We start from the raw sequence: 15,890 nt of genomic DNA on the forward strand, positions 1-15,890 counted from the left end.
CATGGTAAATTCAAAACTCTTTTTTGTAAATGGGCAACATACTTACAATGGGGGGTATTCAATAAATGGAGAAAAAAAAAATTAAAAAGAGTTTAGGGGAAAAAAGTTCTACAAAGGAAATGCTCTAATCTTTGGGTGGCGATACAAAGCAGTAAAAAGATATTTTGCCATGGAGTTTTTTTTTATATATATGTATATGTGAACATTTAGCATGTCCGTATCTTTAAAAAGTCATTCCTGCATCAAAAAGGGAAAGGCACCCTATTCCAGGATATTGCAAGTGAAGTAGCCTACATCATTAGCTATGATTAAATTACAATTGCACCATAAGAATTTGTCATATCAGGTAGAACATTTCTGACTGTCGACAGATGCTGAGTTTTTACCTCGCAGAGCTGACAGCAAACATTGTGTTTTAAACAAGAAAAAGAGAAAAAAAAAATCCTTAATTTGTGCAGCACGTTAAGGCTTTCTGCGTCTGGAGAAAACAAAGAAAAAAACAAAACATTTACGATGTCAATTTTAACTCGAACACAACAAACTGTGCATGTAAACACGTTCTTTTTACTTACTTTTGATACACATGGCTTGTACTGGCGCCTGCTGCTGGAGCCTAAAGGGAGGAAAATGTCAATAAATATAGATTATAAATTTATTATAAAATAAAGTTTAATGCAAATATTTGTGACACACCCATCAACGTCCTATTCAACTAAGAAAGGTTAGAGCATTATACTTATTAGAAGCATATAGCATAGCATATACATTGTTCTACAGATTACAGTAGTCAGATGCTTAGTTTAAAAATAACAGGAAAAGAAAGGAGCTTACCCTGTTTTCTATATCCTCTATTTGAGCTGGTCCCTCTGCAGATCCTGATCGCCTCTTGCGACTAAAACAAAACAAAAAAACAGTCCTCATTAGTTTTCTGAGCAGAGCAGAACTGTTCCACGTCTTTAAAACTGGACACACATCAGCTGGGATTTACATGTGTTCACATTACTTACTAAAAAAAGACAAGAAAATGTAAACTTGATCCATTTTTTTTACTAGTCTTTGACAGGCTGCATTAACACGCTTGATAATGCATACTTAGAATTTAGTTTTAATCAAAACTTAAGTTTTATGTGGAAAAAAAAAGTTTGGTTGATTAACAAATTACATAAAACATACAGAACAAAACAAAAGTTTGGACTTGTACAGATGTGACGGCGTATTTGTGTTAGACCACGATAAGACCAGGAGAGGGACACGCCAGATTGTTTCCACTTTCTTTCAGTGTGTTTGTGAGATGGAGATTGTGGGAAATTTGTGAGTTGTCTGAGTGAATAAAGCATTCAATATTTTGCACGGCACATCCTTTTCATTTGTTTCCAACATGCCTGCTGACAAGCAAACCGGCTCACCCTTTGCTCTGTTCAAACACTGTGAAACTACTCTGACAAAAACATACCGGAGTAATTCAGCCATAAAACAGGAAACAGAGGCAGAGAAATTCTACAGGATCTACAGGTCAGAGAATCAGAGTGGCTCGACTGTTATAGATGTTGACTTTTTTTTTTATGTTGCCAGCTCTGACAACTGCTACCCCACAAGGTCAAGGTTTTTTTTCCTCCTTATGTTTGTTACATATAAAGCTGTGAGTGTTGTCATTGATACACTCCAGCTCCAGGAAAAAATCCTCAGCCATGGTGTTTTACTGCTTGTTTTTCTTTATGATACATTTCCTACAACCTGAAAAACAAAGCAAACACCTTTGGATGGTCACTGAAAGTGGTGTGGACAATAACTAAGGCAAATATTGCAATTTCTACACTGTGTATATACAGTTAGATGCTTTAGTGGAACTTGTGTCCTTCTGGTCATGTTTTGCATTTCTGTGTGGACAGAATTTTTTTCAGCATTCAGAACTGTGTGGATTCAAAATCATTTGTGTGGAACGGGAAGGAAAGAATATCCAAACTCATGAATACTTAGCCTGAGAAATCGAATGTGTTGCATTGGAGCAGCACAACTAACTCAAAAACAAACTGAACCAAAAATAAATGCATCAAATACATCCTTGTGCTTCTTGGTAAGAACTGACTTAAACAGGATTTGTTCACATTCCTCTCCTTGTGGTCCGGTTGAGTTTTTCAGTGGAGTAAAGGCTAGAATCAAAGCTCCTCTTCTCATGTACTCTAATAAGTCCTGGACTTTAACAACAAAGATCCTAAAAGAAGCAATTTTGAGGTACACCGCAGGAGAGAGACTGTGTACCCATATACATTACTATATCTTTACACAGCAAGCAATAACATGCTTTAGAATATTGTATATATAGGAACTTTAAGCTGGGATAGCTGGGTTTCAATTCACCATCTTATTGTTTGCAGGCTCGAACCAGAAACAGCTGGTGAGTCACATCAGTTTTTAAAAATCACTGCCAGGTCAGGTGCTGATTTAACAAAGCCTCCTAGTGCGTATCAGATCATGCTACATTAAAACTACATTAGTATAGGTTTGTTTGTTTTTTTCTCATCAGGTATCAGGATTCTAAAAATTGCATCAAATCTTACTTTGCATTCTGATACAATAGCACCTCAGATTATGACATCATGCTGCCAAAGAGGCATTTAAAGTATCTTAAACTGTTTTTATTATTTCATAATACTATACATACACAAGAATTAATAATAATCTATACTTGGGCAAATACTGTACCTTGGTGCTGTTGGGCACTCTTGTTTCAGTGTTTCAATGTCAGTAAACTGCACAGCCTGTCCTCCACCTCTGGTCTTAAAAACATTGCCCTGTAAAAGGAAAACTCAGTCAGTATCACATCTTGAAAAACAGAGAAACAATCGTGTCCCGATGTGAAATTAAACTAAATGTAATTATGTCAAATTCATGCACGATATAAAAATAATCAGACATCTCAAATTAGAGAATTATGTAGTTTTACCTTGATCAGTTTGGTCTCGATCTCCCCATCAGAGGCAAGCTCTTGGTGTCTAAGTACATATTTGTGGCACTTAGACAGAGCTTTCTCATTTGGGGTCGACACCTTGATTGCATTGGGAATGATTGGCTGCATTACAGTGTCTAGGTCCAAATTAGAGGGTGGTTTGTGGTCTACCCATTTCTCCCCACCCACAGAGCGCGAGCGCCTGTGCGTTGGACGAACAGGAGGAACCGTCTGGTGACCCCAAAGTGAGAAACACAAACCAGGAAGTTAATCATACGAGACACCATTTCAAGTTTGTTGCGGTTAGTGGGGAAGGTTGATCGTTCGTGTTAGGTTGTAGCGAAAATAAACCTATTACTGGAAGTCAGAAGAACAGGGACTTTTTCCCATTGGATAGACTAATCAGGCTAAACCTACACTGTCTTCCAATATTGGGGCCTACATAGGCGGTGTAGTCTTCCCATGTAGGCCCCAAGATGTAAAGCAGGGCCTTCCAGTAATATTTATTTTCCTGCATTGGTGACTGCGCAGCAGAGTGACAGAGTTAGCATGCAAAGGAACACAACATGAGATGCAAAACGACATGCAAAGGCTAGCACAGAAGAAGTTTCTGTCGCAAAAGGTTTTAAGTTAAAACACTCGTGTGATTTTGAACCGTTTTATCATGTGATAGAAAACAATAAGTTGAGGGAAATCATCATTAGCAGTATGTTTTTATCTTAACACACTGATCATGTTAACATCCATCTGAAAGGCTCATGTATGAATAATTGTGCATGTTAAAATGAATATCAGCAAGGTGGTTGTTCAGCTTAGCTTGATTATCAGTGAACCATTGTTTTTGGTGTGTCATTAAAATAGCAGGAGAAAGAGAGGTGGTAGAAGTAGTTTAGAGGTCTGTAACCAGGCTTAAATGATGACATGAGAGTAATTTAAGCAAATACTTCTAAAAGAAAAAAAGGTACCAGTCTTCACTTAGGCCTAGATCAAAAGTCTAAACAGCCATGTTAAATTTCTAAAGGTGCCAAATATTTCTGTATCAATCTGCTCTTATTTCACCAATCACTGATACAGGCAGTACTTCTCTCACAGACATTTGCTGGAAGGGTTGCCAGGTATATTAATAGCTGGCTAGCTATATTAAGAGATATCATCGCAGAGGGAGGACATGTTGGAGTTTAACAGCAAAGAAAACCGTCTGGACTTTATAAAAAAGTATTTCACGGACACCCGTGTACAAATTTATCCAACAACCGATCAATTACATAGCTATATGTTAGCATTAGAATACAGCTGGGGTGAGCAGAGAGTTAACATACTGTTTGTGGAGGTAGTTCATGTTAATTCTTATAGTTTGACCCCAGTTAATAAATATTCTAGGCTCTAAAGGACTTGTCCTGGGGATGAGCAAACAGCACAGACCAGAGGTGTGTAAATAACCATGGCTAAGCTAAGCAGTCCAAGAAATTTAATTATCTCTCCAAGTAAGCTTTTTTTTTTATCATTATTATTTGCAGGCTCCAACCAGTGAAGCAGCAAGAGAAGGCCAGGAAAGAAGGAGAGAAGGCTGTAGCTAATAATCTTGAGACAGCCAACATGCTGCTATGGGAGAGCCAGGTTGGGAGGACACGCAAGATCAATATCCAGCTACATCTAACATCCCTTTCATGGCAAAAACTGTTCAGCTAAATGTTTTTCATGCTCACCTCTTTAATCTAATACATGCAAACAATGAGTAACAGTGAGTCAACTGCATGGCTGCATTTTTCTTTTACCACTTGTACACCAAAAAAAGGTTCCAGACAAGTCAAACCATGACATTATATGTTTGATGGCAGAGTGGAGTTTCTTCTCCTCATCCATATATTCTTAAAATTAAATGTCTGATTAATTAATATGCAAATTTATGTAAAGGGATCATAAAGTGCTCCACTGCAACTGTTACCACTGCTTGCCAGTTTTCCCGGTTACACAGGGGTTTATTTTCATGTAAAAAGTGAGTTTTTGTCATTTCAAACGGTGCTACTGAAAAATGAGATGATACAGGAAAATCGCAGTCTGCAGGCAACAAAAAGAAGCACTAATAATGCTTAAGGAGAAAGTCGAGAGACGTCAAAGCATGATAGATCGCTCTTATAGTCAGGAAACAGAGGAACACGGGTCTGCAGCAATGATTCTACTTGATGCATTTCTACTGACAGCTTTACGAGTGCAGTTCTACATCATGGAAAGACAAACTACAGGTTCACAGCGGAGAACTTAACATTTTCTTAAGGACATCTAAAGTACTAACACACACTAACCCTTGTGCCTGCCTCAAGGTCTAGCCCATAGACAAGAGTAGCACCAGGGGCCTCAGTGTCTGGGGCCCAGCGTTGGCCTCTCCTGCGACCCACACTGCTGGTGCTGTGGTATTGGGCGGGAGTCCGGCTCCTGTACTGGGGGGTCCCATGGTGCCTAGACTGGCTACCTGAGTCTACAGGGAACTTCAGCTCCCACTCTGAGATACAAGAGGCTACTGAAGGATAGGATGAACAGGAGGAGATGGTGGAGTAAGGGTAAGGGTCCTGAACTGCTCTAACATTGGCTCGGTTAAGATGGGAGGGAGTTTGGCTCAGATCCTGCAAAGTGATGAGGGAATGGGCCAGGATAGTGAATGTTAGGGGCTGCAGCTCAACATAGACACAAAAGTAATGCACAGTAGAACAAAGGGTGATGAGATCAAAGGATTATCGTCATTAATTAGATCACATTTAATTAATGGCATGCATATTTCCAGAAAGAGCTCAAGTGTTCACTGATGTGATATTACTGAGGGAATAACTTACAGGAAGCGGTGATGGTGATGCAGAACGCTTCTGGGCGATGTTGCGATCCCTCTCTCTGGAGGGTCTCTCGGGCTTCTCTGGCCGCTCGGAGGGACAGCCGCCACCGCTGCTGCTCTCCGTCACTATGGCTTTCAGCTGCTTCAGCTTTTCATCCTTCACCCACAGCTTGTTCTGCATCTCCAGCTGCTTGGCGTTCACACGTCTCTCCTAATAAGAAAACAGCAAGAAGAAAAATGTTCCTGGAGTTATTTCCTTTTTAAACAAATGTCAGATCTTACAGGTAATCTACCTTCTGCAAAAACCACACATATATAGAGTAAGAACAAAAAAAAAAAGTTTGTTTTCTATAAGGCTGTAATTGAGAGTGTAATCAGAGATGGGTGGATTTTATCTTAATCATCTCTTGATCAGTGTTTACTACCACATGCCAAAAGAAAACATTCTGTACACTGAACATAAGATGTTATATAGATAGATTTCAGCAAAGCAAACGGAATCAATTTTAGTTCCTTTGTGCCTTTATCTTTAGCTGGTGTGTCTAACAGTAACTTAAAAGAAGTTGAGCTAACCGAGGTTGTGTTGCTGACTGATGATTGATTTAGAGCATGCATTTATTGTTACTCTTTATTGTTTTACTTCTGTTTTTATAAATTCGTGTATGTACACTTTATGCGTTTGTGGGTCAAGCATCGTAGAGGCCAAGCCAAATTTCCCCTGAGAGACAGCAATGTATAGATCTATATTTGTAGATAATAATCTACACAAAACTGTATTGTCTTTTGATTGCCTTTTTCATCCATTTATTAAGTAACACAGGCTACTTGCATTGACAAATTGCATTTTTTTTCCCATCCCATATGAACGCAATACGTTTTAGTTTCACTAGTGTACATCAACTACTGTTATTCATCTCTGATTATGTTTGATGCCACTGCTCTAAAACACTGACAAATTCCTCGTCTGTGCACACATACTTGGCAATAAAGAGAATTCTGACTTTCTAAATACCAAGTCAACAGCATGGCACAAACGTACACAGATAGTAGGAGGAACTTTCCAGACATCTATATACAAACTGGGATATTTAACAAATATTTGTTAAATTCATTGTATGACTTAATTTAGAAGTTCATAACCGTTTGTATGGCTGGGAGAAAAAAAAAACTACACAACAGCCTTTATCTGCTCTCTGAGTCTCACAGTTTTCAGGTGCGTCTGAGCTGCAGACGGACTGCCTCTGCTGAGATGCCAAAACGACAAAAAGATCTGATTGAGTCTCAACCTTTTACATCTTAAAGAGAGAGAGAAAAAGGTGATTTGTTTTGGGAAATTTGACCTTTCCAGTGACTCATCTGCCACTCCCAGTCATTTAGCTTCTAACTGTCACGGTACGGTGAGAAATCTGGGAACTATTTTTGAAAAACTTTCCAAAATGTTTAAGCAGTTTAGCGCAGTAACCAAAGCCAGTTTTCAATGGGATGATAGTTATTGCCAGGGTGAAACCGTACCTCCCTCTAAAAGACTTTGAAAGAGCATTTCACTACTGGAATTCTTTGTACTTCGGTACAAACTCGTCTTCTATGCAGCAGCTGGTCTTTTAACTGGTTTTAAAAAGGATGATCATACAACTCCGGTTGTATGCTCCCTCCACTGGCTCCCAGTTCGCTTTTGGATTGATTTTACGATTTTATTGCTCACTTTTAAGGTTTTAAACGGACTGGCACCCTCTCGTTTCCCTGAGTTGCTTCACATCCAAAACCCTGTGAGAGCTCCAAGGTCAGCAAACCGGATGCTTTTATACATCCCAAAAACAAAATTAAAACATCGAGCTAATTGAGCATTTGCAGTAGCTGCTCCTAGTCTATGGAACCCATTACCTTTACATCCAGTCAGCTTAGTCTTTTATTATTGTCTATTTTGTTGTGCTTTGTGTAACAATATTGTTGTTCTTAGCCTTTACTTAGTTTAGTACTGCTTTTAGCTTTTACTGCTTTACTAGATTTGATCACTGTTTTTAGTTTTACTTTCCAGCTGTACAGCACTTTGGTCAACATTGTTTTTTTTTTAATGTACTCTGTAAATAAACTTGACCTTGAGTGTCACAGTGACTTATTTCTATTAACTTTGGGTCACACTGAAACAAGCAAGAAATCGTGTATAATGATAGTGTGATAATGATGGAAAAACTTCTGTAACCCAGCTAAGCTGCAGGAAGTGAGCTGCTCTTCCAGCAGTCAGCAGCAAAAGTGTTCAAATAGCTCCAGCCGAGCCTTTTCTTTAGAGGATGCTAACACAAACTTAACGGGCATACTTGGCAACTCAAATACAAACCAAGTGTTGGCCACTTACACACTCCTTCTCCCACTTGAGTCGGGTGTCTGTCACCATGCCCTGCATACGCTGCTCCATGCGCCTCCTCTCAGACAACTCTTTCTGCAGCCTCTGCTCTCGGGTCTCCAGCTCCTGCTGAAGTGAGCGTTTGTCATGCTCGTACATGCCTGTTGTTTTCTGCAGGATATCAATCTAAGAAGTATGACCAGAAGTGGGAGAGAAAAGCAAATAATTATTTATTAGAAAAAGGGAAAATCCAGATCCAAACTAACATTATTTTCTATTAGCTATTAGCAATGAAATGTCGAAAGGATACAACACCTTGTATTCCAGCGTCTTGGATTTTTTTTCTAATCGTTCAATCTCCGTTTTCTGGTTGACGATGACTTTGTCTTTCTCACCCAGTCTGCTTTGTTGGTCATGGAGGAAGGTGTCCTTTGCGCTCAGCTGACTGTCAAACTGCTGAAGCATAGACTTCAGTGTATTGGCTGTAAAAGATCTTGATGTTAATCATCTTAGAATAGGCTTGGCTGTAAATAGTTTCTTCAAAAACCTTATACTAGTTCAACAGCTACAAAAAAAATACTGATGGCTTCATATGCAACTATCGTTTGTGGTGTAGAAAAATTCCAGTACCAGTTTGGTTGAACTGTTCCGTCATCATCTGACGGATACGATGCCGCCTTTCCAGGACTTCAATCAGCCGGGGCAGCGTTTGATCATCAGCTGGGTCCACCAGCTCACAGGGGGGCAGGGCTGGGAGGCTTTCAATGAGCTGGTTCATCAGATCTGGGTCATCTGTTGTACAGGTGAGAATAAGTCATGGAAAAGTTTGTGTAAAGATTGGTGGGATCACAAGAAGGGCTCAAACTAGTATAAAAGATGTCGATAAGTCCAGCTTGTGCGTTAATCTAAAACACCTCTGTATGTTTACATAGTTGCGTATTCTAATCTGACACCAGGCCTCTAGTATGAGGAAGAGGGAACTTTCTAATCAATAACTGTTTACTTGCCCTAAACTCAGACACGCGTTTGTATTCTGGTATGAGGAGGTTTGTTGAGGAAAGACCTCATGAACTGGTTTATGGTAGCACCCGTGTCATGTCATGCTCAAATCTGTTTATGAATGAAAGGCTGCTGACATATGACATTTTATGCCTCCCAAATATTCTTTTAGCATAAGTTGAACAATAAACAAGGTACAAAAAACTAAAATGTTCTTAATGGATGTGGGACATGTATGATTAGGGATGTCAAACTCCGGTCCTCGAGGGCTGCTGTCCTGCGGGTTTTAGATATTTCACTGCTTCAACGCACCTGATTCAGATTAAATGGATCTCTGGACAACGGCCCTTGAGGACTGGAGTTTGACATCCCTAGATTACAGCATAAAAAAGGAGACTTGAAAGGTGATTTACCTGCATTACTTGGACCTCCTCTTTCTTGCAATCGGCGTGACAGCTCATCTTTAAACGCCTGGTTTCTGTGTCTGCGCCCTGCAGGAAGGCTATAGATGGGTCGGTCCACTGGCCGAGCCACCTCCACCTCCTGAGTCATCTCTGCAAAGCGCATCACCAGCTGCAGCACACACATTGGAATAGCATTTTAATTAGATCTCTTTAAGTAGCTTGTGACACTCAAAATCAAATGCTGAGAATATGACACTTAATTTAAGATTATGACCTTAATTGAGTTGTAAAAGCATTAACAGATAATTTAGAGGTAACCTGTATATGTCAAAATAAAATTACTAATGTGGTGCCACTCTAAACAGCCAATGGTATCAGTGAAAGTCAAGCCTTTGCAAAGGATGATAAAGTGAAGATTTACATAAACTAACCATAGTTTCTTCATAATCATCAGCCTTTGGATTGACACACACAATCATCCTCACTTTTCCTTCTCCATCAAAGTAGTTTTTAAAGAGATGTGTAACTTTTGAGTCTCTGTACGGCACCATCTGGGAGACAATAAAGACTCTGTGAAAGGGCGCTGCTTGGAAAATTAGCAGCTAAAACAACAAAGGTTACGTTACAAGGAAGTGAAACAGAAATGTTGATTTTATGATGGTCTGGTGATAGAATGCCAACCTTATTAGTGCCACACATCTGGTTTTCACGCAGGACTTCCATACATGTACGCAGCGTCATCAAAGACTGGTTAATATTACCTGCAAAGGACCCATTGGTGGAGACATTTAGTACCTGAAAAAATCTTATTAATAAATAAACTGAAATGACTTTAAGGGGGAAATGAGGAATGCATCTTGTTATTATTAGAAAGGAGTCCAAAGAAAAGAATAAATTGACCTGCTTCACGGAGACGGCTTCCCTCTGCTCTGGTTCTGCTGGTGCGTTCACTGCCTGCCAGGTCAACCAAACACAACTGGCTCACATTCACCTGACTTTTGTCCTGTTTAAAAGGTAAATGGACAGCTTTTATAAAGCAGCTACGTAGTCTTGTCTACTAAAGCACATTACACCATAAGGGTTGTTCACTCATCAACATTTGACATATTTCACATAGTCCACATACAAGTAATTATATTAATCGACTGTAAAATTTTAAATACACAATTCTAAGCTGCAGATCACCTGGAGAATGTGGTCACCGTCAGCATCAAGTGGTGCTTGGGCCAGCTTCACTGTGAACACACTGTGGGAGCGGCTGGATTCACGGTTCAGCTGAGTGTTTGCTATCCTCCTTTTCTTTTGTCCTAAACAAACATTTAAAATACAGCAGGTGACATAAACAACAGAATAACAACAGATGTCTAAATAAGAGCACAAAGTCAATAGAGCTGTTGTTGCATGCCGATTGAAATGTAAAGTAATCAATTCTGATAATGTCGAATGGAAGCTCAAAATCCATCTTTCAATGCATAATCACATTTTTAAGTAACTCTTAATTCATTGTCTTGAAAAAAAAAAAAAAACTGTTGGTTTTTACCATAAAATGTGTTTCAACCAAATTAGTGAGAGAAGATAACACGCACTGAATAGAATATGTAAAACTTAGCACTGTAAAACGAAACAAAGACAAGTGGAACCACCTACCTTTCCAAAAGATTTCAAAAGCCTCCTCTGTTGATTTTACTTCAACTTCCGTGCAGCCAGCCACGTACATGTTGTGATTCTGATCTTCACGCAGAATCTTGGATTGTGGCGGTCTGAAACGTGAAGAAAAAGCTTCAACACACAAACACTATAACAAAAGACGTGTTGCTTTAGTTAGTCAAGCAGCAAAAGATAAACGCTTGACATTAGTATCAGTGTTAGAATAACATAAAATGTTGGAAAACAGACATGTACATTCAGGGGAAAACGTGCACACTGGGTTTGCACAGAAGCACAAGAATTCAGGAGAATCTTTTGTCTGCACATTAACAAGAATAACTGGGAGCAAAGCCTTACATACAACAGCCACCAAATGTCACAAAGCTAAAGAGATAAACATTTGCTATTTACAGGGCTCTGGATTAATGGGATGGACATGGACTGATGACCTGTACAACATATCCGCTACAGCCAAGTTATTACTATGACTAAACAGAGCACAGGGTCTAATGCCGTTTTACTGGTCACATACATGAACTCTTTGTTCCGAGCAGGCGTGCCTCCATCAAGCCACCTACCAAAAATGTGATCACTTATTCTTAGATGCAACAAATAGATCTACAAAGCAACTAACTTATTCAATGTGTACACAGAAAACAATCATAATGCATCCAATACACAGCTTTTACCAAACATTTGTATCGTTCTTTTGTAAAGAAGTTGTCTAACTCAATCTGTGGAGACCATCTCCAATACAAAGGACTACAGATACATTTCAAATACAAATGACCTTTGCAGAGACAACTATTCAACATGACTGTTTAAAAAAAAAAAGCATCCTTTTCTACTCCAGCATCTTACTTTTGTCTGATTGGGTCAAATGGAGCATCTTCTAGGAGATCATAGATATAGTTGTTGTAGATCTCGATGTAAGACACAAATACGCTGTAACAACAGTCTTCATCGACGCTCTCTGATCTGCATGCCTCCTCTGGGCTGATCATGTCTGCAAACTCAGGGTCGGCCTTCTGCCTAAAAGCAAAAGCAAAAAAAACACAAAACAACATACATGTTAGTATGTGTGCCCTTTAATCTCATTTCAACTGAAACGCTAAATATCATGGAAATTAAAAAGAGAAACCAAACTACTCATAACTACCTGGATGATGGCGTTTTGGGCACAGACTGCTGACTGTCTCGCTTCTGCCTCTCGAGGAGAGCATCGACCTGGCCCTGGATCTCTATTCCATTTTTGTCATCTGGTTTCAACACCTGATGAAGATTTAAAACATTTCAAACACGAGACCCACACCTTTTTTTTTTAAGAGATCGACAAAATAATTAATGCACGTCTTACATATCTTTTGGCCTGAAAAGGCCCAATGCTGTTGAAGAGCATGTCCAGAGAACGGGGTAGCAGGCCACCCTCCCCAGGTGAGCCCGTCATGGTGAAGGTTTTACCACTTCCAGTAACGCCGTATGTAAAAAGCAGACCTACGAATGCAATCACAAAACCACATTTCAAAGACAAGCTAAGGACCAGATATAGAAGTTTGCTTGACTAAATCTTTCTATCCCATACCGAGAGTGCACTTATCTTATCAACAGAAAAACAAAAATAAGTGCCTACAGTTAAACAAAAGCTTTTTTTCACAACATCCAAAGTGACTAAACTCCTTTCACTGCATACCGATGACATAACATCAGCATGGATAAAGATTCCCATTTTCTTAAAAAAAAAAAACAACATTTAAAATGACAACTCTTTGACACATTTGTTTGATAAACAAATCAATATTAACCCATTAGAAAAACTTATACCAAACAAATGTTCTGTCGATCAACTTACAACTCAGATTTTTTTCTTCCCACTTACCATTTTTACAGTGAATGAGGTCTTCTACCAGAGGCTTGGCAACATCTTGAAATAGCTCCATTTGAGTGGTATTAATACCAAACACTTTTTTAAAGGAGTACTGTGTCTAAAAGATACAAATAAAGAACACACATGGAATCAGTTCATCATAAAATCTACAATAAGAGTAATAAAGTTTGTACTGCAGTTTCTTATGAATATGTTATGACAAAAAACAATTTCAAGAAGATTTACTAACTTAGCAGAACGAAAAGTCATTTTGCTATATAGTTCTTGTGGTCAAAGGAAGTATAACATCCTTTTTTCTCATATGTTTCTTTAGATGACATTTATGCTCTTTGTTCAGGAATTAATAACAATTGTAGGTGGTTCATTTAATTTATGATAACTTGTCAAGCAGCAACAGGAGCAGCACACTTACCTCCTTGTATTCCCCATTACGGTTGGCTTTCAGGCCATCAGGAGCATGCAGCTGAATTGTACTGCTGCTGATCATCTCAATACAACACTCCTCATCTTCAGTGCCGAGTGGACGAATACGACAGTAAACCTAAAGTAATAGTTTGAAATCGGTTCCAGGTTACTTCGACACAGCTATAATCGGGTAAGGTGAACGGGTTGCAACTAGTAAACATTTTTATAATCCATAACGTGTACACTGTTTTTAAGATAAAATGATTACTTGGTCACTGTAAGATTTAAAAAAAAAAAAGCAAACTTTTTTGTTCAGTCCAACTGAAGGTCACAAAGTTGACAGCTTTGTTCAGCATAAAGTCCAAGTTTCAAAACATATCTAATTTACTATCACACAGGACTATGACAGGCAACAAATCTTTCACATGACCATTTGTAACTGAAGAATTTTTGTTTCTAAACTACTGAAATGTGTAAAGAATTACAACATGTGCTGATTATTTTTCTGTCACATGTGTAACTAACTAATAGCTGGAGCAGCATCTCCACAAATCTACAACATCAGAAGCTAATGTGTTCACACCAGTGTCTGAATTTATAATTTCAAGCTTTAATAAGTAGTTGTAAAACATTCTGCACGAGCTAATGTAAATGTGGGGATATGAGGTGTCCTCTTTTTTGTGTTAAGTGCTTAAAAAGAGAAACAATCGTTCCTTTTACTGTGAAGAAAGGGCCTTGTTGCTTCCATTTGATGACTAATGAGTAAATTATGTTCACTTACTCCCACTGGATCTTTCTCTATGTTGGATGCCTTCTTTGGTCCAGGCTTCCGAGGAGTCTTCCCTTTGCTGTGACACAACAAAGAATTAATTCATTGAATGACCACAAGTATCTACCTGATAGATACTATGACAGATCAAACATTTATTTTTGATTTTGAGACAGAAAAATGCTTTCCACAAAGTCTTAAAGAATTTTTTTAAAGCATTTATAGCTAAAACTGAGATGATATCAAGGTGGGCAAAGCCCAATATCCCAATAGCATCTCAATTATTAAAATGTCATTTTTAAAATGTCATTTTTATCCGTATCTGAATGAATTCACGCCATCCTTTCAGTTATGTTAACTTGCTAACAACGTTAGCTCATGTGTCACTTGATATTGATGGCCAACAAAAAAATGAACACTCCATTATATTAGACAAGTTAATGTAGCCATATACTCGGCGTTTTTGGTAGATAAGAGTCTGGAATAAGGGTTAGACGAAGAGGGAATTCTGAGTTTATATCTACAAGCTGATCGGTTGTTCACAGCAATTAACAAACGCTTCGACGCTAACCTGCCTTTCAACGCAAACCGGACAAACTCTTCTTCTAGTTAAAACAGTCATTACGTAACCCCTAACACAACTAACGTAATTTACTAAAGTAATCCTAACACTAACAGTTCTTCAGATAAATTCTAAACTAAAATTAAAAGAAAGTAATACTAACCCTGCTCTCTGCATTGTTTGTGTTTTATCGCTCCTCTCAGCTGCCCGTAGAAGCGCCTCTTCTTCTGGATTTGAAAAATTCCCTCTTGTGAAACGTAGTTCCGACAGTCATTTATATTAACCAATCACAACGCAGATAGAGTGCCGTGAAGCGGAAGTCCCGCCTTCCACGCCCAACTTCTGTTTACTGGTCCTGGATCAGCCGAATTGACAGAACAGAAGACTTTGTGGAATAGTTTTTGGATTTATAATGCACTTCTAAGGGAAAAAATTCTAGAGCTTGAAAATAAGTATATATATTTTATTTTATTTTATTTTTTATAGATAAAAGTGAAGATTAATACAAATGTGTTGGAATTCCTGGCTGATTTATCAATACAATTATAAATTATAATCTTATTTGAGATGATTAGAAGCACCTATGGATTTCAGAAAGAAATAACTAAATTTTGCCTCTGTGTTTGGATTATTTGTGTAATTTCATAATTCTATCTACTGGTAAGATGTATTTTTTTTCATAATGTACAAGAACATTTCATACTGATATTTCTCATTATTTCAATATTAGAAAATAATATCTATAAAATATTTGACACATCCTGTGCATTATCAACTGTTCTACTTATGCTTTAAATAGATTTAATATTTATTGTTACAGCCAGGGTTTCTGATTGTCCTGAAGTATTAATATCACTAAGTTACTAAGTGGCTTTAAATCAAAGCATTCGCTAAATAAAAACTTCACATGTCTGATCTAAACAAAAGATGTTTTAAATGATAGAACATTAATAATCATAGCTTATCGTATTGCAACAAGGAGCTCAGAACAAATGAAACACAGTCAGGTTTGGTTTAAAGTTTATTTGAAAAATCTACAATAAATATCTCATACTTAAATACTTTTGTTTTTTCATGTAACGCTTTAAATAGACCATGTAACTGTAA

General features: G+C 38.2%; 1 protein-coding gene across 1 annotated transcript; it reads right to left on the reverse strand.

The window, feature by feature from the left end:
• Positions 1 to 442: 442 nt before the first annotated feature.
• LOC140302165 (kinesin-like protein KIF23) lies at positions 443 to 15,029 on the reverse strand. The gene is made up of 23 exons (XM_072380964.1): positions 14,947 to 15,029; positions 14,234 to 14,300; positions 13,460 to 13,588; positions 13,039 to 13,144; positions 12,520 to 12,656; positions 12,322 to 12,434; positions 12,024 to 12,194; positions 11,163 to 11,275; positions 10,701 to 10,822; positions 10,416 to 10,518; positions 10,197 to 10,276; positions 9,947 to 10,066; positions 9,525 to 9,684; positions 8,743 to 8,904; positions 8,428 to 8,594; positions 8,125 to 8,298; positions 5,776 to 5,982; positions 5,251 to 5,568; positions 2,945 to 3,178; positions 2,704 to 2,792; positions 832 to 892; positions 573 to 613; positions 443 to 478 (listed from the first exon to the last, which is right to left on the reverse strand). The coding sequence occupies exons 1-23, from the start codon at positions 14,958 to 14,960 to the stop codon at positions 463 to 465; spliced, it is 2,904 nt and encodes a 967-aa protein (XP_072237065.1). The 5' UTR covers positions 14,961 to 15,029; the 3' UTR covers positions 443 to 462.
• Between the last annotated feature and the right edge of the window lie 861 nt (positions 15,030 to 15,890).

Source organism: Leuresthes tenuis, unplaced genomic scaffold, assembly GCF_036924035.1.
Source record: "Leuresthes tenuis unplaced genomic scaffold, fLeuTen1.0.hap1 SCAF_2, whole genome shotgun sequence".
Classification (NCBI taxonomy): domain Eukaryota; kingdom Metazoa; phylum Chordata; class Actinopteri; order Atheriniformes; family Atherinopsidae; genus Leuresthes; species Leuresthes tenuis.